Source organism: Aptenodytes patagonicus, chromosome 11 (genome assembly GCF_965638725.1).
Source record: "Aptenodytes patagonicus chromosome 11, bAptPat1.pri.cur, whole genome shotgun sequence".
Lineage (NCBI taxonomy): Eukaryota > Metazoa > Chordata > Aves > Sphenisciformes > Spheniscidae > Aptenodytes > Aptenodytes patagonicus.
The window spans coordinates 23,352,838-23,378,638 of NC_134959.1; the positions used below are offsets into that span (position 1 = coordinate 23,352,838).

Sequence of the window (25,801 nt, forward strand, 5' to 3'; positions counted from 1 at the left end):
GCCAAGAGGAGGCGGGGGGAGCATTTTGCTGGAAACCTCTTTGGGAAGCCGGAGACCTTCTCGGGATGCCTGCCGTGGGCTTGTTCTCCTCTAGCAGCTATTCAGATCTTCACGGGTGAAGGCAGCTCCCTGCCACAGAGCATCTGCATTAAGCAGGTCTGTGCGGAGGGCCAGGTGCGCTCTGAGGGACGCAGATAGCAGCGATGCCATAACAAGCAGCCTGCGAGTGTTGCTGTCTCTGCCTGTGTCCGTAAGGTCCCTGCAGGGCTGGGGAACGTGGCACCCGGCGCTTGCTATGCCCCTCCGCTGTCTAGCGCTGGAGTTGGCTGTCAGAGAAACCTTCGAGGTCCCCTGCTCAGCCCCGGTAGTGTCATGAGTTAGATTAGTTGGAGCTGTGCTGGGGGCGGTGAGGGCTTGGATTACAGTCCAGAACTCAAAGTGCTTCGGTGGTTCACGTCGGAGGGGAGAGGAGACGCCCCATCGCACACATGGAAGAAAAAGAGAAAAAACACTGCCTTTGGAAGTGAGGGGGAATAAAGGAGGCCGGGAACATGGTAAGGAAATCTCTGCGAAGGGCGCTAGCCCTGGGCACGAGCAGGGCTGCGCGGGATGGAGCTGCTATCGGGGCAGCCTGCCTGGAGCCAGTGCACAGCGCTAATGCCGGGAGTGGGAAACTGCTCTTCTGGCACTTCCCGTTACTCAGATGGCACGCTGTACCCTGGGGTGCCAGCCCTGGACGGTGGCTGCAGGGACACGGGGCTCTTGTTGGCACTGGTCCCCTGCGGGGTCCCTAGTGGGGGCACAGCCCTGGAGCAAAGGGCTGGGACGGGGCAGGTCAGGCAGGGCCCTGTCTTTCGGGCTGCCTGGATGCTGGGCTCTCCTCCTGCCCTCACTCTCTGCCAGTCCTGCTCCGGGGCTGTGGGCACTGCCCCCTTGCAGAGCCTGGGGAAGGGGAGAGCATCAGCTTCTTTTCTCCTGCCCATGGTGGGCATCCAGGGGTTCAGAGAAACCCCTGGAGCTGGGTGGGGATCTCTCCCTTTCAGTGTCAAGTTCTGCACGTGGCGATCCTTGTTTGGGGAGGGGAGAGACTGGCAAGCCCAGCCAGGCAGCAGAGCACCCTGTCTCCCTGGGAGTGGCTGCAGGGCAGTCCCCTGCCCAGCCCCACTAGCACTGCCCTGCAAACAGAGGTGTCCAGCCCTGGGCTGGCAGAGGCTAGAGGGATCGCTAGCCCTGTGGCAAGATCCTGCTGAGCACCAGTCTGGCTTCTGATGGTTTGTTCCTGGGCTCAGGCTGGGATCCGTGTGCCCAGCAGCCCTAAATCTCCTGGACGTGTCCTGCTGTGTCATGGGCTGCTTCTCCACAGCAGACGGAACAAAGTCCGTGAGGGGGACAAGCAGCTTGCGTTGCTGCTGTGCCTGGCAGTGACTTGCTCCTTCTTAAAAGTTCAGCTTCTGGGCTTGGAGAAGCTCAGCTTTCATTGAAGGAAGAGTTGCCCAACTTTTGGCTTCTGCAGCCTGAGCTAAGCTCATGGACTCATGCCTCTTCCCTTTGCCACCCTCCAGCTCCTCTGCTGAGGACCCCGTGGCTCTCTGTACCCTCACATGCCTATGTCAGAGCTGTGGTGTGCTCTCCTCTCTCATCCTGCTGTGGAGGCCTGCAGGCATCTCACTTCTTCTACTTCCCCACCCCAGCCAGGAGAGCTCTTTCCCTCACCCCATGCCTAGTGTGTTCCCAGCAATTTTTGGTCTATGGTGGTTATTGTATGAAGTTGAAAACAAAGGAGAGCGCTGTTTGGGGCTGTGCAGGGTGGGTGCCATCCCTTGCAGTCCCATGGGCTGCATTTTGCCATGGGGGCTGGAGCAGTGCTTGTGAAGCTGTGCTCTGGGAGACCTGGGGCAGAGACTGTCCGCTGCTGCTACTCTGCTCCTGCAAGCTCGAGGTGACTTTCTGATTCCCAAGTGCTTCATTCCCAGTTTGGGTCCTTCACCTTGTTCTAATGTGTGATGCAAAAGCTGTCTGAAGCAGGGGCCTTTGTGTGGAGCAGTGTCATGGCAAGCCCGGGTGCCACGGTTGGGTTGTGGGTGTGCAAGGACCATGGATCACTGCTGACGAGGGATCGTGTGCCTCTCAGGTGCTGAGTTCAGGCTAGGCAGCTGCAAGGAGCAGGAACCAGAGGCCAAGCTGCCACAGACCCAGCAATGGGCGCTGGCCACACCACGGTTACCTGCAGTCCATGGCAGGTGTCCGTTCTCAACGTCGTGGCAGACCAGTCTGCATTTCGGGAGGTGTGATCTGTGAGCGGCTGAGTTGTGACTGTAGCTCCAAGCTGTTCTGTTTGACTTGAGTTTCTGGTGTCCCAGTGAATCAACCAAACCCTGCAGGCAAAAGATTTGGATCTAAGTAAATAAGGGTCAGTCTGTTGTCTGAGACTTCCCCATGGCCTCTGGCAGTCCGGAGGACTCTCAGAGGCTCAGCTCCTGATGGGAGTCTGGCATGGTGCAACTGCTGGCTGCCCTGTTCTGTGCGAGGCAGGTGATTCTTCTTCGCAGGGTGTCTGTCATGCTTCACTGTTATGGATGATGTGGTGTGTGTATGGGTACATAGGGTTGTTGCAGCTGGAGGATGCCTAAAGCACCAAATGTGTAAGGTACCTTAGGCCAAAGTAGCCCACTTCCACTAGAACTGACTTTTGCAGCTGTGAAAACCCCATGGTGTGAGCAAGGCAGGAGCCTGGCTGGGCTCTGTCTACCCTCCTCATCTCATTGTGGCTTTCATAGCTGGGGATCTGCCCTTCTTCCCCAGTAAGGATTTCTCCTCTGTGAGAGAGGGAGCGGGCTTCACCTTGCCTGGTGCCTGCTGCTGGATGGGGCACAGGAGATGGTCAAGGCGTACAGCTGGACCACAGTCCGCCCCACTTGAGGAATAGTTTTCATCCAAGCAGGTGCAAAACCCTGTGCTATTGGGTGGGTTGGCTGGAGGCGAAGCGAGCAATAGCCCCGCTCCTCCACTGCACTGTGCGGGGGGTCTGGTTCCCAGCCTCTGTCCCCAGGTTGTGAGGGATAGCTTCCTCTCCAGGAAGTTGCTCAAGCTGCAGCAGCTGGCCAGGGAGCCCAGGGCTGCTTTTCCACCCTTGCTAGTGTGGTTGCTGCTGCTCTTCAACGGTAGCTGAGGCACTGTGGACCCAGCATATGAATTCAGCGAGGCTCCTGCAACTGTGCGTCTTGGACTTGCCTGGGCTGCTCCTCTCGTATGGTGGCATGCTCCAAGTCTCTAGTCATCACACAGATGTGTAGAGCAGGGCCTGTGTGTATCACAAGATGTGCAAATGCTGGTGTCTTCCTGCAGAGAAGTTCAGGTGGCACCTCTATGTTGGCGGGACAGAGGATAGGTTTCAGCAGAAAATACAGTCTTTCTTTTATCCTCCAGTTATGTCTTCTCCTGGGGCGGGAAGGAAATGAGTCTGGGAATCACAAAGAGCTTTAAGCATTGGGGATCTTCTTTCTTTATTTCTCTGCCAAAGCCATGAGCAAGATGTTGGAACACAGACAAAGCCCAGAGACGTAATCCCAAGCACATGGAAGTAGTTTGAAAGCATCTTCTCTGGGGTAACAAGGATCACAACTTGTGCTTAATGCCCAGCTTCTTTCCAGAAATGCGGGGCAGGTGAACATGCTGTTCGTTGTAGCAATGAAAATAATGGCTAAATGCAGGTGACAGGCCAGCTGTATCCATGCACCTCTGCCCAGCATTCACCAAATGTGTTCTAGTACCGGGTGGGAATGCAAACAGCAAGTGGTGAGATGGTGAGGCGAGATGCTGCAGGTGTCCAAGAAGGACTGTACTCTGAGTGTCGGCACTTATTTTCTGCAAATTGGCATCCCACAGCACAACCACCTCTGGCCATGCTGCTGGCCATCTACCCCCATGTGCAGTCAGCAAGGGCACACCTTGCTCAGTGCACCCTGCTCCTTGGTGGGAAGTTAGCAGAAGAGATCTCAACGTGAGAGCCTTGTGAGCGTCTTGCTGCTGGTCGCTTCAGAAAAGATAGCCAGCCAGCATGTCTGCCTCTAAATACTAGAGCAGAGTCATGGCCTCTCAGCTCCCAGAGCCTAATTTTTGAGCTTCACCTCAAACATAACCCTGTCTGTGACTGAGCTGTGCAAAACTGAACCATCCTACAGACTGTGAGCACAGCCTAAAACTGAGCATCGGTGCTGAGTGTGAGTGGAAGTCACGGACACAGGAGCTACAGGCTCCTTTAGTGACAAAGAGCTGAAAAATCTCTGTTAAAGTAGTCAAGGTGTCTTCTGCAGAAGCTATAAACTCAACCCACCTGTGGACGCTCAATATCAGAGCACCTTTTGTTCCTATTCCTGGCTCTCTACCCATGCGGGACCCCCCTGTTCCTGTCCTGCAGAGCTCAATGTAGCCAAGGTCTGAAAAAGCGACTAGTAGCACCAGGATCGGACGTGTTGCTGACTGAAGAGCGATAAAAAGCAAGGACAGCCTGCCAGGGTAAGCTGCCCACTTCTGGGGGTGGGATGCTCTGTGCTGTGCTTTCTACACCACTCGTGATAACCTGGCTTGCGACTTGGAGAGGTGAATGGACGTGCCCTTGTTGACTCTGAAGGTTTGACCATGCTAACACCTCTCTGCTGCACAGAGTGCCTCATCTCTGTTGGCTGGCCTAGTCTTTCATTAAAAAATGAACAAAAAAATGGGGCCTTTCTTGTGGTAAGTGCTCCTGGCTGGTTTCATACGTATCCCATTTCTTGTACCGCTGGACACCAAGTTGAAACTTCCAAGATCAAAGCAGCACAGAATGAATCTGAAAGTCTTTCTGTCTGCTCAAATTTACCATCCTGCAATCAGTGTGGGGTGCCCAGGACGAACCCTTGCTCCAGCTGGTGCAACCAGCCATTGATTTGAATGGAATCAAATGGCTCAGTTGAAGACCAATGGGGACCAGCCAAAGACTTGCATGTGCTCCTCCTGGACGTCAGTGGATGTGGTAGAGGGGAGGCTTCATGGGCCTTATGGTCACCCCCAATGGGATGCGATGCTGTGGCTGGCTGGTGGTTTGCATGGTGCAGGGAAGAAAAGCCGCAGGAGTTCTGATGATCTGAGCTAGGTGTCTACCTTGAGCTTCGCAGCCTGCGTTAGGTGTGGCAGCAGTGTTCGCAGGAGACAGAGTTGCGAGGCTTCCTGAGCAGGTTCCATCAGGAGGATGGAACTTCACCTCAAACACCTCCATCAGGAAGATGGAACCTCGTTCCCTGAGGCTGCCTGTCAAACTTCAGTGACTCCCAACAAAAAACTAGCACTGCTGAGTCTCCAACATGGTTGAAGGATGTGGATTATTTGCTGTCTGTTGTCATCTTTCTGAATACATTTACCTTTTGAACAAGGTCCTTCTCATATTCTCAGGAGGCTGGTATGCAGACCCGTTAATGGATCAAGGGGAAAAATGCCTGTGGATGTATTCTCCTTTGTGTTTGGGCTTATAACCACCCACGTTTTGGCATACATCCCTTCTGTGCACAAAGATGTCTTTTAGAAATCGCTAGTTAAATCTCCACCCTCCTTTGATATGTATGGAAATAATGGGACACGTGAGACTGTTTTCTGTTTGGAAAAAAAGCTATAAAGGGAGTAGCTTTAAAAGCCTGTGTTTACTCCTTTCTAACTCAGGAGTTTAGTAAAAGCAATGCCCTGAATTTATGACTTATTTACTTAGCTTTCTGGGAGGCATGCATTTAGCACTGTATTTGAATATAGGGGAAATGTTTTAATCTGACTGCAAGTCCCAGGCTTGGCTGCTCAGGGGCGGGAGAGCTTGAGCACGTGTGTGTTTGTTCCCCAGTGAGCTCGGAGAATCTTGGAGCAAATCTGGGTCCCTCTGACCAGGAGCACTTCTCCCTGCGGGGCACAGACTGATGCTTCTTGCGGTGGCCCCGGGCTGAGCTGGTATAGCCATGGCCATCTCTGGGCTGCCTGCTCTGTCCTTCTGGCTCATCCTTCCTCACAGCCTCTTCCTCAGAGGTGGCATCTGAATCGCTGCTGCCAGCTGCTTTCTCATATCAAAGGTGTGTGGGGATGTGCTGCTTCAAGGAAGGGTCCTTGTGTGCTTACTGTTTTCTCATGCGATCAGCCAGCCCCTCCTGGAATTGCCACTCGGCTTCAGAGCAGTTTCTGTTCCCCGTTGACGTAGCAGGACTTGTATTTCATGAGCACATGGTAATACAGAGTGTTTAAAGCCAAAAGGAACTATGGCTCATCTGTTGCAGGATACTGGGACCATAGAGCGTTACCTAGCTCCCACATTGAGTCTGGGAGCTCTCTTTTAACTAAAATATGATCTTTTCTTAGTGGCGTCCGCGCTCAATTATGGAGGTTGCAGAGATGGAGAATCCACCAGTCCCCATGGGAGTCTGTCCGGCAGCTCGTGCACCTTGCAGAGGAAGGGGTGGGATCTGAACGTGACCCAGCCACAGCCTCGAGCTCAGAATGCATGCAAAGCTGGCCCATAAGTAATAACCTAAATGCTGACCCTGTGAAGATTGTTTCTGGCACTCATCAGCTGTCCTGCTGAAGGATTATCATTTTCTCATTGAGCACAGGAGGCTGCCCATCTGTTTTAAGATGCCCCCAGATGGGTGTCTGAACACAAGGTGTTGCCTATGGCCTAATGCCTCTGACTAAAAGGTGTTAAAATGAGCTGACCTCTTTGGCTAAGAACTCACCCAGGGTATTTTATAGCTGGCTGGTATAAACAAATCTTTCATCTGTCTAGAGTGCCCTGTTATTTGGTAGGTGTTAGGGCACAAACAGTAAGGGGTGCAAGATGCTACTGCTCAGGTTGGTTTGCGAGACGGATGCCAATGCCTGAAGTTGAGAGTGGAGCAAATACTGTAACTAATAATAAGATGAATGAGCTCAGGCAATTTCTTCTCTTGGGTAGCAAAAAGAAAGATTTTTTTTTTTTTTTTTTTAAAGTGCATTTGCAAGAAGAGCCCTGTAAAGAAAGGGAGTCTGCTGTAATGTCCCAGGACTTGTCTTGTGCAGAAGTGGCCTGGGAAATTCTTGGCTCTGTCTGTGACATCTAACAGGATTTAGTAAGCCTTGTCCGAGCCTGTTGTAGGAACATGACACTTTGAACGTGGAGATCCCTGGCTGGACCATGGCATGTGGTGCCATGGCCAGACTGTTGGTGCCCAAGCCAGGGCAGCCCGTGCAGTCTGGTGGTGGGAGTGAAGAGGGGTGCAGCTCTGCCCTGGGGGGTCTCGAGGAGGTGGGGAGGCGTATGCGGCTAACGCTGGGCAATGAAACCACAGCTGCCACGTGCTTACACTCTTCCAGCATGAGTCTGTTGCTGCAAAAAGTGTTTTAAAAGTACCCAAAGCTTTGCATCACACTGAGTACAGCTTTGTTAATTAAGTGCATGGTTAGATCTATGCCAATGATATTTTAAAAAATCTGTGCTTAAACAGCTATTTCAGATTAAGGACTTAATCCCTTGATTAAACTAAACAAAAATAAGCTGGTCTGCAGCTGTAGGATGGTGTTTTATACACAGCTCTTCTCATCCACTTGCAGGCCCTCGTTTCAGCTGGAAGATGTCTGTTTAAGGACAGGGCTTTGGTTTGTTCTCTCACATGCCCTTTAAACACCTATATCATCTCCCTCATCTATTACTAATAGAAAGTAACAGGCCTTTGGGAGCAGGGGCTCATTCCTTGCTCTGGATAAGACTCACCTTCTGCTCAGTTCATTGAGAGCTCAGTTACAATGGGACATGTCCCTGCAAGGAAAGGCTTATCTCCATTTCCCAGTTCTGCTCCTCTCTGGCTATAAGAGGACTTCCTTGGGTCGTGGGTCAGTGTTTCATCCCCAGTTTGGTCTCTCTAATCTGTTCAGCAATTGTCAGCATCTTTTCTGATGTGTTGGGTGCTGCACAGGCAAAGGAGAAAGCCACAGGCCCTGCTCCAGAGAACCTGGAGTAAGAAAACCTGAAGGAAAGGGTAGAGAGGAGCAACATGAATATAGAGCTCTGGTGGGAAGAGGTGCCGGACTGCTGTGTCCGAATGCATGTGATGCCATTTCCTTCGGGGAGCAGTGTTTGGTCAGGCGATGGTCGAACAGCAGAGAGCTTGCTGTGCAAGCTGCCGCATGCGTCTGGCTTCTCTTGGGGGCACGGGTAAGCGAAGGGCTGGGGAAGGCCCCGCTTCTCCAGGTGCACAGGCTTTCCTCCCTGAAGGACTGCGCCAGGATATGTCTTTGGCAAGGATGACTACTGGGGTTTGGGTACGTTAAGAGCAGGTTTGCTTCTTGTGTTGCTGTATCAGACCCACATAAGCATCCTGCTGGGCTGCAGGGTTCTCGGGCAGGGGAGCAGGCCCAGGTGACTGTTGCTGGCCGTGTTGCCATATGCCAACGTTTGCGTTTGGCCACCTGAAGCGTGGTACAGAGCCACAGACGTGGCTGCCTGTACCAGGTTGCCTCCACCCTCTACTACTGCCTGCATTTTGCCCTGGCATGAGGACAGCATTGATATAGCTGTGCACTAGCTCCAAAGCTCGGGGCTCACAGGAGGTCATGCTTTGCTTTCAAAGCAATCTGGGATGTCCACCTTGAGTGAAAACAAACCAGCCCTGGGCTGGTGGGGGGATCGCCCAGCTTTAGGCCTGCCTTTCACTGGCTGAGCACGCCCAGACCTACAGCATGCGCAGAAGCGGGACCTCAGAGCTGAAAAGCAAATACGTCACTTTTCCCTTTGTTTAATTAAATGAGAGATCATGAGTTAATCGCTTCCAAGCGCTTGTTTTCCTGCGGTGCCTGGAATGATAATCCCGCGCGCTGCCCAGTAGGAGCTGCTTTGGCTGCCGCAGCCGCGTCAACCCGGAGAAGGGCCGGGGGAACAGAGGGAGGCATCTGGAAATGATTCTCTGAGCTCCGTCTGCGGAGCACCACTCCCTGCAAGGCTGCAGGAGCTGGTTTATCCACAGGCTGCGGAGCCGTCCTGCCTGCCCCAGCGGCAGGGAGCTGAGCTGGGCTACAGCCATGCCCCGTGCAAGGGATCCCACGGTGGCATGCTGAAGGCAGCTCGCTTTCGGAGGTACAGCCCATGAGCGAAGCTGGCCTGGGTGAGACTGCAAACGCTTTCCTCCCAAGTGGAACTGGGTGCTGTGCTTCTCTCCCTGAAAAGCCTGAAACAATAGCCCAAAGAGCAGGTAGACCCGTTCCTGGTTATCTCACAGGAAGGTGGTGTAATTACAGCAGTGTGAATGCCTACCTCTGTAGCTGCACCACTTAATAGTCCATTATTTTAACGAAAACATCCAGAGGCAGGCAGGGTGCCGAAGGCAGGCGCCCTCCTCCCAGCCTCCCCCTGAGCCTCAGAGCGAGCAGCAGAGGGGGGAGCTGGCACTTGCTCTGGGAAGATTTTTCTCTCTTGAACTCATTGCCGCTGTGATTAGAGCAGCTCAGGAAATGGGGCTGGGAGGGTTCTCCTCCCTGCAGAAATGGAGTGGGAAATCTCAAATTTTGTCAGAAAAACAAGCCTTGTTTTTAGCCAAGGACCTTTTTGAACGGAGAAATGTCTCGTTTTTAAAGGCGAAGTGGCCTGGCTTTCAGCTTTGTGTGAGAAAGTGGAAAGGCTTCGTGGAAAGCCCAGAGGTCTGTTTTTACTGGAAATGAGGTTTCTCACGTCAGCTGAGAGCTGAGCAGCCCCAGCCAAGTGGCGCAGCATGGCAGTCTTTGCTGGTGGAGGGACCAGCTAGCCCAGCCCTGCTCAGCGCCTGCTGTGTGCTCCTCTTCCCCCAGTCCCAAAGCTGGCTGGGGGCCATGGGCAGGCGCTGAGCTGCAATGCTTGGAGCTCTGCCTCTTCCTAATTTCTCTGTTATTTCTGCTTTCCAGTGCTGGGGTGTGGAAGGGTTGGGCCATGTCTTCCCCCCACCTTTGCAGACTCTGGTCTCCTCTGTCCTGCCTTCACACTGTCCCTCAGTACCTGGGCAAGAGGGGAGAAAATAGGTGCACGCAGGACGTGGCCAGGTTTCTGGCAGCCAGAAGAAGGAGGGGAAAGTTGCGGGAGCTCCTGGCAAGGCCTCCCTGCTGAGCGGGAGCCGAGACGCTCGGTGACTCAGAGCTGGGTGTACCACGGGCACCACTCACTGTGCTCGCAGCCTCCCTGGGCTCTGCTCCACTGCCCAGCTATGCTCCTCGCTCTGCCAAGCCACAGCAAGTGCTGGATTTAACTGGGGCACATTGGGATATGTAGTTTCATACTTTGGAGGTCTAGGCTTCTCAGAGCAGAGCTGCAGATCCTTTAGCTAAATTCCTGCTGCAAGATGAATCTTCAATGTGTTACATGGGCCAGTCCAGCCCACTAGAAAGGAGTGTTGTTGGCCATAAGTCATGGGGTTAGTCAAACAGTTAGCCTGGCCTCACCATGCTGATGGTCTTTAGGAGTCTTCAGACAGCATCTGGGCTGTCAGCAGGGAAGATCTGTGCCTCTTCTTCATGTTCTCCTTGACCAAGACTCAACTTCTTGAAGACAAAATTCTTTTGAGCAAGACACTGACTTCTCAGCAAGGTGCTTGGGTGAGTTGTAGGGAAAATGCTGTCAAGGCTTTGTGGGCCCAGGTGGGTCCAGCAGCATTGCAGCCCTTCCCTGCACTGACTTGTGTTGTCCCAAGTCACTTGAGCTGCTGTCTCAGGCACTTGCTGGGAGAGCACAGGTATTCTGACGCTGCACAAGGTGTGTAGCCCTGGGGATCTTCTCTCTGCTCCCTGGGCAGGCTGACTTCTTGTTCTCCAAACCCATAGGAGGTTCTCCAGGGTTCAGCCTTAATTGGTGAGCAGCAGGTTCCAAAGAGGATGAAGTTGTAGAGCTGAGTCAGAAAGAAATGTAGCATGGCAGGAGTTCCCAGTGGCTGGAGCTGCTACGTAGCGCTCTCTGTGCCCACAAAGGTAGGCAGAAAATTCAATCAGTGCACCTAGAAAAGCCCAAGAAGCTCCTGGTTACTCCAGATGCCTCTTGGCAGGCTCCTCTCCCATCCTGCAGCTGCTGCTTGCACCAGGAGAGGTAGGCATGTCTCTGGAGCAGGGTTGTAACTGATCCCGGGCTCCTCTTCCTGCTGCCTGCTTGTTAGTCCTGGCTTCGGGCTTCTGCCCAGGCACTTGTAACCTCATCTCTCCCTGACTGCTGGTTCTTGCTGCACTTTGTGATGGGGAGAAGGGCTCTTAGGGCTGAGCAGCAGAGCTTTGACACGGCAGTCTTTATCCCTCTATTCATTTCACAGCATCTGTGGCTCCCATTATATCGGGGGGGGGCTCCCTGCCCATTTCTGCCCCTACTCAGACCCAAGCCTTTTGCCAGTTGCGAAGCCCTCCTGGGCTCTCCTTGCTCCCCTGCCCTCCCCGGTGGGACCACGCTGGGTTGTTTCCATCGCATGGCTCTGCCCATGGAGCCCATCCCATCCCCACGTGCTGCTTTCCTCTTCTCTCACTGTGCTCCAGCCCCTGCACCGGCAGCCGGCTCCCAGCTGAGGCAGTGAAAGCCGGTATGGCCGGACGTGACCTTAACCTGGGCTTTATTTAGTGCCTTGATTTATAGAGGAGTTATTTTAAAAGCTTGTTTCTCTTTTGGGAGGTGTGGTGAGTGTGTGGCAGAGTGGTGGCAGTGAGCTGGAGTTCACAGGTCCTCCTGTGCTGTTGACAAAGAAGCATTTGAGTCCCAAGACACGTTTTGCTTGGGGAGATGCTCTCTGGCTTGCTTGGAAAGCACTCCTGTTTGCCTTTGTGCTGGGTGGCTGAAAAGGAGCAAATGTTCAGGACCTTTCCTGTGAGGGGGATGTGGCAATACTGTTGGAGGCAGGGAAGCCTGAAATTTGCAGTCCCTGGAGGAGGCTGCATTCTCCAGGAGGCTCCTGTGCTGGGCTCTGCCAGCTCCCAGGGGCTGCTGTGGGCTGGCTGAAGTGGAATTGTGCTGGGGCAGGAGTGCCCTCTTCTTGGATCCTTGTTGGTTTAGCTTGTTCTGCTCCTCTCCGGGCACTGTCCCCTCATCCTGGGTCGCAGAGGTGTCTCCTCATGCCTGCATCTCCTGCATCGCCTGCTTGAGATAAAGGATGTGGTTTTTAGGTAGGATGGGCTCTAGACTTTGGGTTTATCGGCCTCTGGAGCGCAGGATGCTATCCCCTTCTCTTACTGTCTCAAGCTGGTTTGTATGAGTTCCCTGTGCCTCCAAACCACGGCTCCTCCACATGTGTGGCAGCAGGCACTGCCCGCAGTCTAGATGTATGAGGCTGGCCGTCTGCATTCCAGCATTAAACAGCAGGACCGTGCGGCCTCTTGCAGCCCTTGCTGAGGCCCTTTCCTCAGACTACCCTGCAATCTGAGAAGTTAATTAGTACAAATAAGCAGCCCCATCCCTAGGACTGTGAGTTGGTTTAATGAGTCCATGACTGGAGACGAATCTGCTGCTGTTGCAGGCTCCAAGCTCTGCCATGTTTCACCCTCTGTGTTTCAAGGTGACTTCTGAGGCTCTGCCATGTTTCACCCTCCACTGGGGCAGGACCTATCCCTAGGAGACCACCCTGGGTGGGTGGGAGCACTGAAAAGCAGTGTTGCCTCCGTGTTCAGCTGCGGCACACGGAGGCTGCATCCATCCTTGTTCTGTAGCTGCCCAAGGGTGCTGGTGCTACAATCCCAGCACGATGGGATGTGGGAATTTGCTACCCTGTTTGGGGCTTTTCATGTGGAATTAGCAGAGATTGGTGAAAACATCTCCTCTTTCTATCAAATGGTAGGGGTTGAAAGCTTTTCTCTGTCCCTTCAAAGCCTGCACAGCTATCATGGCTCCGTGGTATAGTCTAGCCAGAGAGATAAAGCCTCTGTGCTAAGGAGTGCAGTGTTAGCACTGAACTCTGCAATGGCTACAGGCTATGGTTATCCTGTATTTTACTAAAGGAAGGATAATGTACGACTTGGTTTATTTTAACCATATAAAGGATTTTTGATTCGGTGCCAATGTTAATAATTGTCTTGTGAAGGCTTTGCTAAGGCAGCAGGAATGGTGTGAGAACCTTACAGCGATGCACTGATTTGTGCAAATATTTTGACTTCTTTGTTTTATTTGCAATAGTAAATGTAACAAATTTCATTTGGGGGGGTATTGATATCCAAAAGAATTTTATTCAAGCAGGGGAAGAGGTATGGGGGCAGAAGACAGCACAGAACCGCCCCCCCCCAGCTGGTTTTGACTGAGATTTTGAACCTGTGGACTGTGGAGGGTCAGAGGGAAATTGTTGTCAAACACTACCAGCAATAACACTGCTGTGATAGTGTGTCCAAGCACTTGGCTGGGCTCTCTGTGGTGGCTGGTGCCGGGTGGGAGAGCACCTGTGTGAAGGCCAGTTTTATCTGACAAGGGCACAGACGCTTGCTCGGACAGGTTGGTGTCAACAGAGGTTACTGGAGCTGCGGTCGCCTTCAGCTGGCTGCACTTGGCTTCTCTGTCATTTCACAAGAGCACGGGAGAGGAACGATGTGTAATGTTCGGTGCGCTATATTAATACTTAACAATGTCATTAGTAAGTCCAGTTGTCAGAGGCTTCATGTTGGGCTTGGTACCCGTTTCCCTACCCTACAGCCCCCTTCATGCCTTTTTTTAGCAGGTCCAGCATGCTATGTAAAGGGAATATGTCTTATTTAGGCTGTTCTTTTGGGTCTGTACAACTCGTACCACAGTTCCTATTGGTCTGCTTTCTCTTCTTGTATTTCCTGAACTCTGCTGAGTCCTCCCCTTGCACCCTGCGTGGGGGTGGTCTTGACCAGAACTTCGCAGAGAGCTGCAGGCTGTCAGCTTTCGGCAGTTTTCTCTTGACCTCCACAATCTGGAAGTTTTTTCTCTGAAGACCTGTTCCTGCAGACAATAAAGTGCCTGGGAATTTCCAGACTTTCCTTTTCAATTAATGGAATAAAAGTTGGGGGTTTATATTGTTCTTTTCTGGGTGGAAAGAAGCTTGTTTAAAACAGCCCATTTAGGATTAGGGTTAAATGCTTGGTCCTGACATTCAACACTTGGAAGTGTGCACACAGGCCTCCTGCTTTTTGAGTCCTTGGGTTAAGAATATGAAAAATAGTTCCTTAACCTCTGTTTATCTGGTTGCGTTGGCCTTGAGGGGTATTGCAGGAGGCAGCTGGTCTCTCAGAAGAGTTGCAAACGCTTTAGGAGCCTGCTGCCATTTAGCCTTGCTTGTTGCTGTGATCAGGAGAAACAGCAGAAAAAGTAATGAAGCAGTGCCGTGCCACGGGCCGTGTGTGGTTTGCCTGTCACCGGCGTTCTCCCAGCTCAGTGCAGGCAGGGATTGTGGAGGCGTTGCCTGGGCGTCATCTCTCCTGTGCAATGCCGCAGGCTGTCCTACAGGAAGGCTTTACAACAGAGCAGGGAGTTCATATTGTACTTAAAACACCCAACCTTCTAAAGGAGGAATTTAAAGATCGTTGAGCTGGGTGGCTGCGAGAGATGGGACGGCTTGCTTGAGGAGCATCATCTCTGCTCTGGGTGCAGGTTGGTTTAGGCTTCCTCCGAGACTGTTGCATTTTTTCAAGCCAGTGAAGGTATCTGGAGTGATGAACACGTGTTCCCTCGGAGTGGAAGCAGCGAAACGGTTTGCTTCCTCCTGACCCCTTCATCCTGCTGTTCCCCAGTGGCAGTGTAAGCTGTTGTGGCACTGCTGTGTTTAACTTTCTCTCCCAATCTTGCTGTGGGACTGAGGTATGTTTTCAGGCACGTCCATGCAGCTGTTCCTGTTCTGCAGGAGGCTGTAGGGCTTCTGGGCCAGCGGCTGAAATGCTTTTCTTGTCTCTAGTGAAGGGAGGTGGATTTAGATCAGATGAGGATCTGGCCAGACACCTGAGTAAACTTTCATTTGGTTTTGTAGCGAAACTCACTCCCACTGGTTGTAAGTTAGCCAGAGGGGTCCCCTCTAAAATAGAAAGGAAAGGAGGGATCCTGATCCTCTCTCCAGATGTGTACAGATTTATTTTTATTATTATTATTTTTTGGCAAGCTCTCTTGATTTACACCCATGCAATAGATCAGAATTTGGCCTCTAGCACTGGAATTGGTCCTGACACCATGGGCAGGCTCTGCCTGGCAGGCTCTCCCGAATGAAGGTGGAAGTAGGGGAGCCATCGTCTCTGATCCCCGGGCAGGAAACAGGCATCCTATGTATCGATGCGCGTGCTCAGGCACCAAAGGCAACCCTGTTCACACGCAGTCTGCGGATCCTGTTGTGAGGCATCTCTCATTGCAGAAAATTCCTGGCTCCCGGAGTGAGCCTTTCATGAGAGGCAAACGGCTTTGAATAATGAGGAATTGCACTGGTGAGCGGCTTTCCCCAGTACCAAACAGCTCCGTCCGCTTATCCTGTGGAGGGACTTCAGACCGCAGCAGGCTGAGGAGCTTCAGCCCAACTGTTGTCCCTGCAACTCCCCTTAGCCCACCGAGGAGCATAACACTGGGCTTTAATGTACCCGAGCGCTGGCCGGCATCTCCAGCCCAGGGTATCCGAAACACGGGGCCTGCCGATCCGTCCACCCCATGATACGCTCGCTCGCACGCACTCACGTGCTGCGGTAATGGTTTAATAGCAGCCCCACCCAGCGCAGTCAGGAGAAGGACTTGCTGCGTAAGCAAAAGCTGGGAAATCTCGCCGCTGTGCACAGCGCTCTGCGAGCACTCCACTCGCGTTTTGGGAGAGCTTTTTTTTTGTTTACCTGGAATCACCAGTGCCAAAAGAAACTAGAAAGGACAGCAGTTTTCTCCTTTGATCTTCTCTCCTCCTGCATTTGGAGATGGCTGCTCTCCTGGGTGCAGGGCTCGTCAGGGCACCGGGGCGTATCGTGCCGTGGTACCGCTAACGCTTTCTCTCTTGGCAGGACTCGGAGTCGCTGGACGGTTGCATTCAGAGTACGTTATCAGCACTCTACCCTCCGTTTGAGGCTACCGCAGCCACTGTTCTGTGCCAAGTTTTTGATGTGGTGGAGAAGACGTACCGTGGGGATGGACTGCGCTACCTCATAGACTTCCTGATTCCAGCCAAGCACATCCTGCAGTGCATTCAGCAGGATGCCTGTGTGAGTACATCATGCTCTCTAAGGCCTGCGAAGGCTTTCTTGGAGAGCTTTCTTTCTACTCTCGTATGTAAAACGTCTGGCAAAAAGTGACGTGTGTACGGCAGCCTAGGTGGGAGGGCAGGCAGACAATTAGGAAACAGTTGAGAAATTGTTATTGAAGCTTAACCGTGCAGAGATCAGATGTGGAGCAGTGCCCCCGCCTTCTGTAACCAGGAACACCGAACAGAAGGTTTAAGAGATTCAGAGGAAGAGGTTTAGCGAAGCGTTTGCTGGATATGGCTGACTCAGGTGGCTTCTAACCCCAGCCGTTCCCTGGCCCTGTGGATGAAGCTGTCGGGCTCCTGCCACTGGCAGGAGGACGTGTGGGGCGAAATGCTGCCAGTCGGTGTTTTTCCCAGAACTCCGTCTCCCCTTTGATGGTTGCTGGAACAGTCGCAAGGCTCAGTAGCCCCAAGGAGTCACGTTACATTTACTGCCAGAACGAGTCCAAGATTAACATGCTTTACTGTTGGGAGTCTAAAATGTTAGAAACGATGAGTCAAATGCCTCCATCACAAACTTGGCTTAAAGAACCTAAAACTAGGGTTCATTCTAGCCATTTTGTTTCTAAACCTAGAGGGTGTGTGCAGCCAGGCTTTCGATAGAAGTCGTCATGGTGGAGGGCAAGGGACTTCTGGGAGGAGGAAAAATATTAAATAGAAGCTGAAATAATAGTTACTCGTTTGTCTCAAGGAGGTGAAATGCTGAGGGGAAACACCATCACATACCATGGATCCATGCAATGACCCCTGGCAGCTGGTCACCTTGAAAGTGTTTTGGTACAGTGTTTGTCCTGCTGTGTTGTCACCAGCCTCCAGCTTGGTGCCAGCCATGTCTTTGTGAGCCTGTATAGGAAGATCCAAGGTTGTGTGTAAGGATTTTGGAGAGCTGCTCTCTGTCACCCTGAACACTCGAATAGGAATTATTCCATCGGTTTATCTAGCTGCAGTTTCTAATGCAATGGTGTATAGTGTCGTTTTCCCCTTTAAAGAAACAAAAGGCTTTTAGTTTGTATGAACCAGTAATTATTGGAAGACGTTTCACAGCTTTCCCCAAAACGCCTCCCTCACCGAAGGAGGCGAGGTAGCAATTTCCCCACTCCCTGAGCTCTTGGCAGCTTCCAGTCGCCTGGCGGTGCCCTGGGCAGGTGAGGTGGAGGGAAGGGAAGGGAAGGGAAGCAACCTGGCTTGTGAGCGGAGCCCTCAGCCCCTCCATGGCTTGTGGGGAGCTGGGCCCACGGTGCTGCTCTCCCAAAGGGGGAGGTGTTTGGGGCAGTGACGGGGTGACCCGCAGGAAGGGTGCCAGCGAGGGGGTCTGCTAGGCAGTGAGGCGGGGCTGTCCCTCCCTGGGCAGCCGGACAGAGGCTGGTGAGGCCATGCGCCCACCACAGGCCATGGCTGCCCTTGGGGCAAAGGCCCCTGTGGGACAGGGGTGTGGTGGTAGGGAGGGCCTTGTGTCCAGCAGCCAATGGGAGGACAGCTGAGGCTGCAGCAGCCAATAGGAGCATGGGGCTGCCTTGATGGGCATGGTAGCCCTGGCTGAGCTGGGGGCTGTCAGAGCAGGAGGTGCTGAGGCGGTGGGCCCTGAGGCAGGAGAGGTGTGAGGGCGGTGGGCCCGGGGGGTCCCTGAGGCGGGAGAGGTGTGAGGGCGGTGGGCCCGGGGGGTCCCTGAGGCGGGAGAGGTGTGAGGGCGGTGGGCCCGGGGGGTCCCTGAGGCGGGAGAGGTGTGAGGGCGGTGGGCCCTGGGTCGGGAGAGGTGTGAGGGCGGTGGGCCTGGAGGAGCTCAGGGTGCTAGCAGCCCCCCAGGCTGGCCTGGAGCATGGGCCTAGGTGACATGGAGGTAAGGGGGCTGGTGGTGGCTGAGGCATCCTGTTGGAGAGGGAAACCAGTATGGTGGGGCTGTCCTACACATGCAGCACTGTTTGAGGAGGTGGTGCAGGGGCAGGAGCCGTGCTTGGAGCCACGCTCCTGTCATAGGCCCAGGAATGGGGAAGGGCTCGGGGCCTGCCTGGCACTCCCTGGCCTGCCCAGTAGCCACAAGGTGTGGGGGTGGTGGGGCAGCCGCCTCCAGTGAGGGGTGCCCAGGGTTCGGCATTAGGTATTGGGGGCTTTTGCTGAGGTGTGAAATGTCTGGGAGACTGGGCAGCAAGGGGCAGAGTGCAGGCACAGGCCTCTCAAAGAGCACAACTGGATGCCTTGAGCCTTTCCTTCTTGCTTTGTGACCCTTTCTGGCCTTGACTCATGATTTTGTACTTTCAGAGTGGTAATACAGGGAGATCAAGGGAAACTCTAGGTACCTTGTACTGTCTTTAGAGGTGGGCCCAGGCTATTCCATATTTTATTTAGACATCTGCTTGTTCGATTTTTTTTTTTTTTTTTTTTTTTTTTAATTGCTGAAAGTTCTTTCTTTCATTTGTTGCGGACTTCTCTTCCCCAAACCTCCAATGTGTGCCCCTTCTTTTGTCTTCACCGTCTGAAATCACAGGACTATTTCTTGTTACTTGTTCTTTAAAAGTTTTGTCTGCCTTTTTGAGAGTCTAAACAAAAGCAATGTTTCCTCCTTAGTTTGTAGTTCAGCTGGTCCTCCTGAGCTTTTCCTAAACACACTAAAGGGAAAAGAAGTAGCTCCTGTCTGAATGACTACTGTAGGAAATCTTGAGAGCCACATCTTTTGTCAGCTGTGACAAAAGTGTAAGTGGCTTCATGAAGTATTAGACAAGTTCATGGGCTTCAGCTGGGCGTATTAAAATCAATAGCCTGTATGTGATCCCCAGGGACTGGAGAAGGGTGTGTGGAGGGGTGTGCCAGAGGGTCTGTCTCTGCTTAGCACAGAGTAAAACCAGGTTTTGTCCCTAGCCTTCGGATGACATCCTGAGCTAAATGGACTGTTGGTCTGATCCAGCCCAGCCATCCCCGTAGCTCTAGGAGCTACCACCTTTGTGCCATCTTTGTCATTGGTGCCCAGCTCTTTCCTCAGAGGCAGCTTTATTCCTGGCTGCAACTGCCGGGCGTAGAGTCTGTTCCTGGCACTCCTCTGATGAGCCTGGTTTGGCTCGGTAGCGATTGGACACGAGAAGAGCAAATACTTGAGGCTCAAAGTGAAATGTTAAAACAACTGAAATAAGCCTCTTCACGTAATCTTCCCTTTGAAGGTGCTTTTTGGAGCAGGAGCAGCATGAGGATGCTCCACTTCTAAAGTTCTAAAACTCTGAAATGTTTAGGCTATTGAAGGACTTACGTTCCTGCTTGGACAGTACTCTAGCTCTTGCTGCAGTTTAGACTGTGGCTTTGTAGGGTTTTTCAGGAACTTCAAGGCGTTCTGCACTTTGGTTTCGGTGATTTCATTGCTGAGTTTTCTTCCACTTGTTGGTCAGTGGGCAGACAGGTCATCGAAGCAGTGAGCTTGGGTTTTGGATTTGTTAATATATGAATGGCCCCCAAATAGGTTACTCTGCATCCAGGTTTTAGCAGAAACTTTGTGTCAGGTAGGTACAGATGGAATTCAGCTTTATGTTTATGCTACTGCTGATTGTGTCTCTCACTTTTCAGTCATATATATTTATAATATATATATATATATAACATATATATATATATAACATATTTATAATAGTTTGGGAACAAATTTTTTTTTTTGGTCTGCCTCTTCTTCCCCTGAAAGGCCCTTGGTACAGATGGCCTTAATATACCTACAGGAGGTATTCTCATGGCAGAAGAGGGGTTGATGTGGTGTGGTGTAGGGTGCAATTGTATAGTCTCTTCTGGAAAATTGCAAATTGTTTTTGTTTAAAACCTTATGTACAAAATACTTGACTTGGGCACTTCTGTAGGAGATATAAGCTCTGTTGACTGAGGTGCTGTGTGAGTCTTGAGCTTGATGGAAAAGTCCGTGAAGTACAAACAGTCTGAGACTTGCTGAAGCCAGTAGCAACTTCTGCAGACTGTGTGCTGCCAGAGGAGGTCTTGGCTTGCTGAATATAACTGTGCTGTGTAAGAAAGGAACTAGCTGGTTGGTAGAGGCATCTGTGTCTTAGAGATCAGAAAGCATAAGAACATAAGACGACTGCAAAGCTTAGCTCCCCGTGCCTTTGAGGGAAGTACAAGCAACTGTGTGTTAGGTTATAGGGCTTTTTAACTCTAACTTAATAGAAAGAGGAAAGAGAGGTGGGTCTGTGCTGAGTTCACGGTTAGACTATAAAGATAATATTAATATGTTCCTTCAAACAAATGGAAACTAAAGTAAGATTCAGTTTAGTAGTGATACAGCATGTAGGTACAACAGTAAGCAGTTGCACTGAGTGAACAGAAATAAAACTGCTGTGACTGAAATGGATCTGGAATTGACTTTGTCAAAGAAAAGGGACTGGCTGGTCTCTGTCCTGGAATATGGAAGAAGTTACCACGTAATGCCAAATGTCTGATAACAGGGATTTTTACTGAACCTGTTAAGTCAGGGCTAGTAACAAAATACAGAGAACAAGCTGAGTGTACAACATGCACTGAGCAAGGACTGAATTAACTGACCCATTAAAAACCGGGTAACGTTTTTTCATGTGGTTTGCTCCATGGCAGGTAGTGTAAGACTGGCCTTTTTCATAAACCAGCTCTCTCTAGAGAGAAAAGTTTCCTTGTCTAATTTCTTCCGTAAAGGATTTATTAGGGAGTTATATGGAAAATTAATTACTGTGTCAAAAGGATGGAGGTTTATGCAAGTATTGCAAGATGGGTAACAAACTGGTGAAAGGGAGGGTGTTTGTACTGCAGTGAAAACTGAGTTGGAGGCAGGAGTCATGAGACACACATTACTTCTCATCCATGACCTTGGCATAAAAAGTAAGATTATGCATATGACAGATATTTGTGATGAAACCAGTCTGGGAGACAGGAGCAATAACCTAAAGGAGGAGGAGGGTGATAAATGTATTACACAAGATGAGCTCTAAAACTTTGTACTTAAGTTTTTATAACAGTAGATTCAGAGGGCAAGCATATACCTCAACAAAGTAATGGGCAGAATTTCTGTTATGAACTGGGATTCATCAGTTTGGAAAGAAAAACTAGCAGGTGACTGGGTTACCGTAAGGACATGACTGGAAGACAAGTGTGATCTTAACTTTAAGAGATGCTTCTAGCACAGTTGGTGCCATTATATGCAGTGTTTTGCAATGCTTTGCACAATGAAAAAGTGGAACAAAGAAATGTGTGTTTGTTTTTTTTAAAAATAAAGGCATCACCGAGGAGGTGCTTCAGGCAGGCCTAAGAGGTGATCAAGGGAGATGTGTTAAGTTGGTGTGACATGGCTTAATAATTTTGAGCAATGGGAACACATCCAGAGAATAAGCTCCAGGGTTGAGGAGGAGGAGGAATTATTGAATCTGAGGGATGATTTGGGCTTCCAGGCCTCTGAGCAACTTTGCATCAGGTGCAGTGAGGATAAGAAACCTGGCTGGGCTGAAGGTAAAGCTTGATGAACATAGGAAAGAAATTACTTAATGCCATTACCTGTTGTTTCAAGGTGTGTGAGGATCCAGGAGGTTCCTTCCAGTTCTGTGGTTTCTCTGCTATATGGCAAAATATTTGAATTAAAGTATTTTTTTCTTTCATCTGTCTGCCCTGCAGAATACAGCATTTATATAAATTGTTTTCTCTGTCAAGACTTCTGTGTGACCATGTAAGAGAAACAAGATAAAATGTCTGAAGTCTAATGCTGCCAATACTAAAGTTTTTGGGCTTCCAGATGACAGCTTTCCAATTTAAGTATTGCATCCGATACAGGTGAATCCTATCTAAACCCTTGTCGTGACAGAGACAGGTGAAATTAATCATGAAACTGATGGCTTATGTCATGGCTCAATTTAAATCTTACTTCACCCAAACAGAATCAAGTTCAAAGCAGTGGTTTTATTTTTTTGAAGTTGTGATAAAGCTGTAAATAATTGAGTCAAGTCAGTTCAGCCATGAAACTTCAGTTCTTTTACTTGACTGGGATTTGTCTGAGACTTGTCCTGAGTGCTGCTATGTTTTCGGAACGAGATCCCTGTTAAGTGTAGTTCCTCGCAGCTTGCCAATGGGACTTGCTGCCTTCTTTCTCTGTGGTCCTGTTATGCTTTCCTCTTTTGCTGCCTCCTTTCTCCTGCTTTGTCTTAGCAGTATCTCCTTCCATTCACTGGTAGGTTACAGCCATCCCTTGCTGCTGCATCCTGTGTAACATGTCTCCACCTGTCTTGTATAGGCTCTTGATAGCACCAGATGAGTGATGCTTTTTACCTGGCTCCATGCTCTTCAATTTGGCTTAACCAAAATTAGATGGGACGTGCTGCATACTCCAGCAGAGCACATTAGGGAATAAAAACAAATCCTCAGACAGACCTTGGCATTTTATTCTGCCTTCCCTCCTCAGCAAAGCTCTTCTTTACCTCCCTTCCAGCAGACCTCAGTCTAAAGACCCAACACTCCTTCACCAGACAAAAGACATTTTTGCAGTGCCAGGCTGACTAGCGGCATCTTGTGCAATGAGGTTTCTGCATCTACAACCTCCTTCTGGCAGGCTGGTATCAAGTGTACCTGGTACAGCCTAGAGCTCACTGTGGATGCTCTGGAAATGATGCCTAGTATTTGGCCACCTTCTCTGTTAAGGCTGTGGATGGTCTTTAGTTGAGGATGGTGGGTTTTGTCCGTGTGTTGTAAGCAGACTGCTGTCTGCCTGCGTTTCTCTAATGGCGCTTGGTTAGGGATGCTGTATGGTCTGAATTTTCACTTTCTCAGTCAGTCCAGTTGGTCCTAATGAGGTAGAGACAGGGTCTCTCTGTTTGAGCACTGGGACGTATGAACTGCTGATTTTTCTACCCTGGGGTTCTGGGGCCTAGAGCTCTGCCTGTCTGTGCTGACCCAGCTTTAAAACAGGGCTGACACTTCTGGCAGCCGGTTGGTTCATACTCAGGTCCTGAGATACTGGTGATTTGTGTTGGTAGCTTTTCTTCTTTCTGCTTTTTAAAGAGAAGACCTCAGTATGGAAAACTTCCCTACGCTAATAACCAAAGACCCTAAATTCAACTGTACTATTGCTACAGCTGTGGAAGAGAAACATTGATCTCTTCTGTCCAAAAGCTTGAGCTAAGATCTGTTCCTGATGCTGAAAACACTTTCTCTTTTCTCCGTAGGTTCAGTACTGTGGCTTGCTGTTTCGCCATGAGGGCTGGCCCCTGTGTATTCACGAGAAGATTGTAGTCCAGTTGGCTTCTATTGACTGGCGAATCTTGAAGCCTGGTGACTTCTACCTGCAGGTGGTCCCCTATCTCAAGAAGTCTCCACGAATTGTACTGAAATGTTTGGCAAAAGACAAGCATAATGTAGAGGAAGTCGTGATTCCAGAAGTTTCCTATACCTCTATTTTTACTCTGGAATGGTTGAGTACTATCAATGGAGAGCGGATGGGTATAGCACTGGAAAATTGTTTACTAACCACTGATGATAAAATATTTCGTGTCCCCTGGGATAAAGTGGTTAATCCTGAATTTATAAATAAACCAAAAATAATTGAAAATAATATCATCTCTCCAGAAATAACAGAGGAACCTTCAATTTTGTGCCTCCCCATGGACCATGCTGAATGCAGTTCGCCAGACCTAGGATCTCAGTATCTACAGGAACAAAGGCCGAATCAAGACAACCTAGTCATTAGCAGCACAGCTCCACAGTTGAGTGAAGCTTTTGTCAATGGTGTGTGTACAAGTCCTGTGCCTCAAGAGAACTTGAAAAGTGACCTTGAAGGGGAGTACGTTGAGCTGACAGAAGTTTCGCTGCCCAGGTTTGGGCCACAGACAGGCTCTTTAACCCAATCACTAGCTTTAAATTATCTAACTCAGCCCAGAACACAAGTGAATGCGTCTAAAGGCAAGCACAGGTTTATTGTCATTCAAGACAGTACCTACTCCAAGAACTTAATTCGGTCAGCACTTATGCAGAAGGAGCACTGTCAAATGGACACTCTGAGGACTTCTTCTACAGAAGTTCTCAAAAATGTGATTCCGTTGGAAAGCAACAAAATGATGGCACATGGAGAACTGTCTCCAGAAGGTCAGCTGGTATCAGGTGGTCCTGGAAATATGGGGAATAGCTTTCCTGTGGCTGAGTCTCCTGCCTGCAGTGCAGAAGATTCATCTGCAGAGCAGGAGACCCGCAGCGAACGCTCAGTTGATTGGCGATATGCGCTGTGCAGCTACAGCGACGTGGGTGCTGGTGATGGTGTCAACTGCAAAGCACAAATGCCTGGTGCTCTTGGAAACGTGGAAGGAGAAAGTGATGGTCCTAGCGGAAATGCTGGTGTTGAAACATCAGAGGAGAGCCCAGAAACAATTCTATATGCTGCTGCTGCTGCTGCCCCTGCTACAGAGGAGGTGATACTGAAAGGACATGGAGAACCACTGACCGAGGGTCAAAATGAGGTGATACAGATGGATCCCTCTCCTGTGTCTGTCCTGGGACCTTCGGGACCACATTGCACACTGAAGGAAGTTTCTGATGTTTCTTGCCAGAGCGTCGGTGAAAGTGTTGCGCCAGTTCAGGCCACTGCATTGCTTATCATGCCTGAAAGTTCAGATGTCGGTGTGGAGAGAGGCTCTCCTTCTTCAGGGAACATGGCAGATGTAGGAGCAGTCGGTGCTTGCTGCAGTGATCAGGAAGCAAATCTTAGTTCTCCATTAAATCCTCCAGAACAGAACCAAGGAGAAGTAGATGAGCTGGGAAGAAGGGACAGCCCTGAGGAAGTCAAAGAGATTGAACAAATATTGACTGTAAATGAGAATCAGACTAGTCATAGTCACTGTTCTGTCAAAGCTCCTGCAGATGGACTCTTGTCAGGTGGTGAAGAGCAAGAGGTCTCTGCATGTCAGCATAAGAAAGCTGAAGAAGTCATACTACTCCAAACTGCTCTGTCAGCAGAGGGCGATCAGACGGCAGAACAATTAAATAACAGCAACTCTTTGATGGGCCCTGATGCACAAGCAGAAGGCTCAAGTTGTTTCAGAACCCACAGGTCTGGAGAGAGGTGTGAAGAGCCGCAAAGATGGGCAGAAAATCAAGGCTGTAGAAGTGAAGAGAACTCTGTGCTGAAACCAGAGCATGTTGCGGTACAGGACTTGCAGGGAGGGGAGGAGAACCAGGGAAGTTTTTCTTACGGGGAAAAGTCAAAGACAATAGCCTTAAAAACACTGGAATCCATTGAAGAGGAACTGGAGGTTGGACCACTGTCCTCGGGACCCGCTGAGGGGCATGCAGAGCCCACCACTCTGCACTCCCGCCAAGAGGCAGCTTCTGGGGCATCATCTCCTAAAGGTACAACAATTGGATGTTTGTGTGTTTATCTGTTTGATAACATGGATTGAAAGCAAAGTCCTCAAGAGGTACTGCTGACAAGTACATCTGCTGGGGGGCTTTGGGGTAATAGCACAAACTACAGGAAAATGATTAAGTTGTCATTTTTGTGGCTTGAAATTAGCTTTCTCTTCACAGGTTGGTTTATTGTAGGTATTTTGTTTAATGGTTCTTTGCAAACATACATCGGTACAGAACAAAGTTCCAGTGTAAGCGACTTCTTAATTTCAGTTAATCTGATTGCTAGTGAC

The 25,801-nt window shown here is 50.5% G+C and overlaps 1 protein-coding gene across 3 annotated transcripts in view; it reads left to right on the forward strand.

Moving 5' to 3' along the window:
- PLEKHG4 (pleckstrin homology and RhoGEF domain containing G4) overlaps positions 1–25,801 on the forward strand; it is a 91,684-nt gene continuing 65,883 nt past the window's right edge. For all 3 annotated transcript variants that reach the window (XM_076349489.1, XM_076349491.1, XM_076349488.1), the window contains exons 1-3: positions 1–554; positions 15,943–16,140; positions 23,339–25,511. In XM_076349489.1, coding sequence (XP_076205604.1) covers positions 552–554; positions 15,943–16,140; positions 23,339–25,511 — 2,374 coding nt within the window. In that variant the 5' untranslated portion in view covers positions 1–551. The remainder of the gene's footprint in view (positions 555–15,942; positions 16,141–23,338; positions 25,512–25,801) is intronic.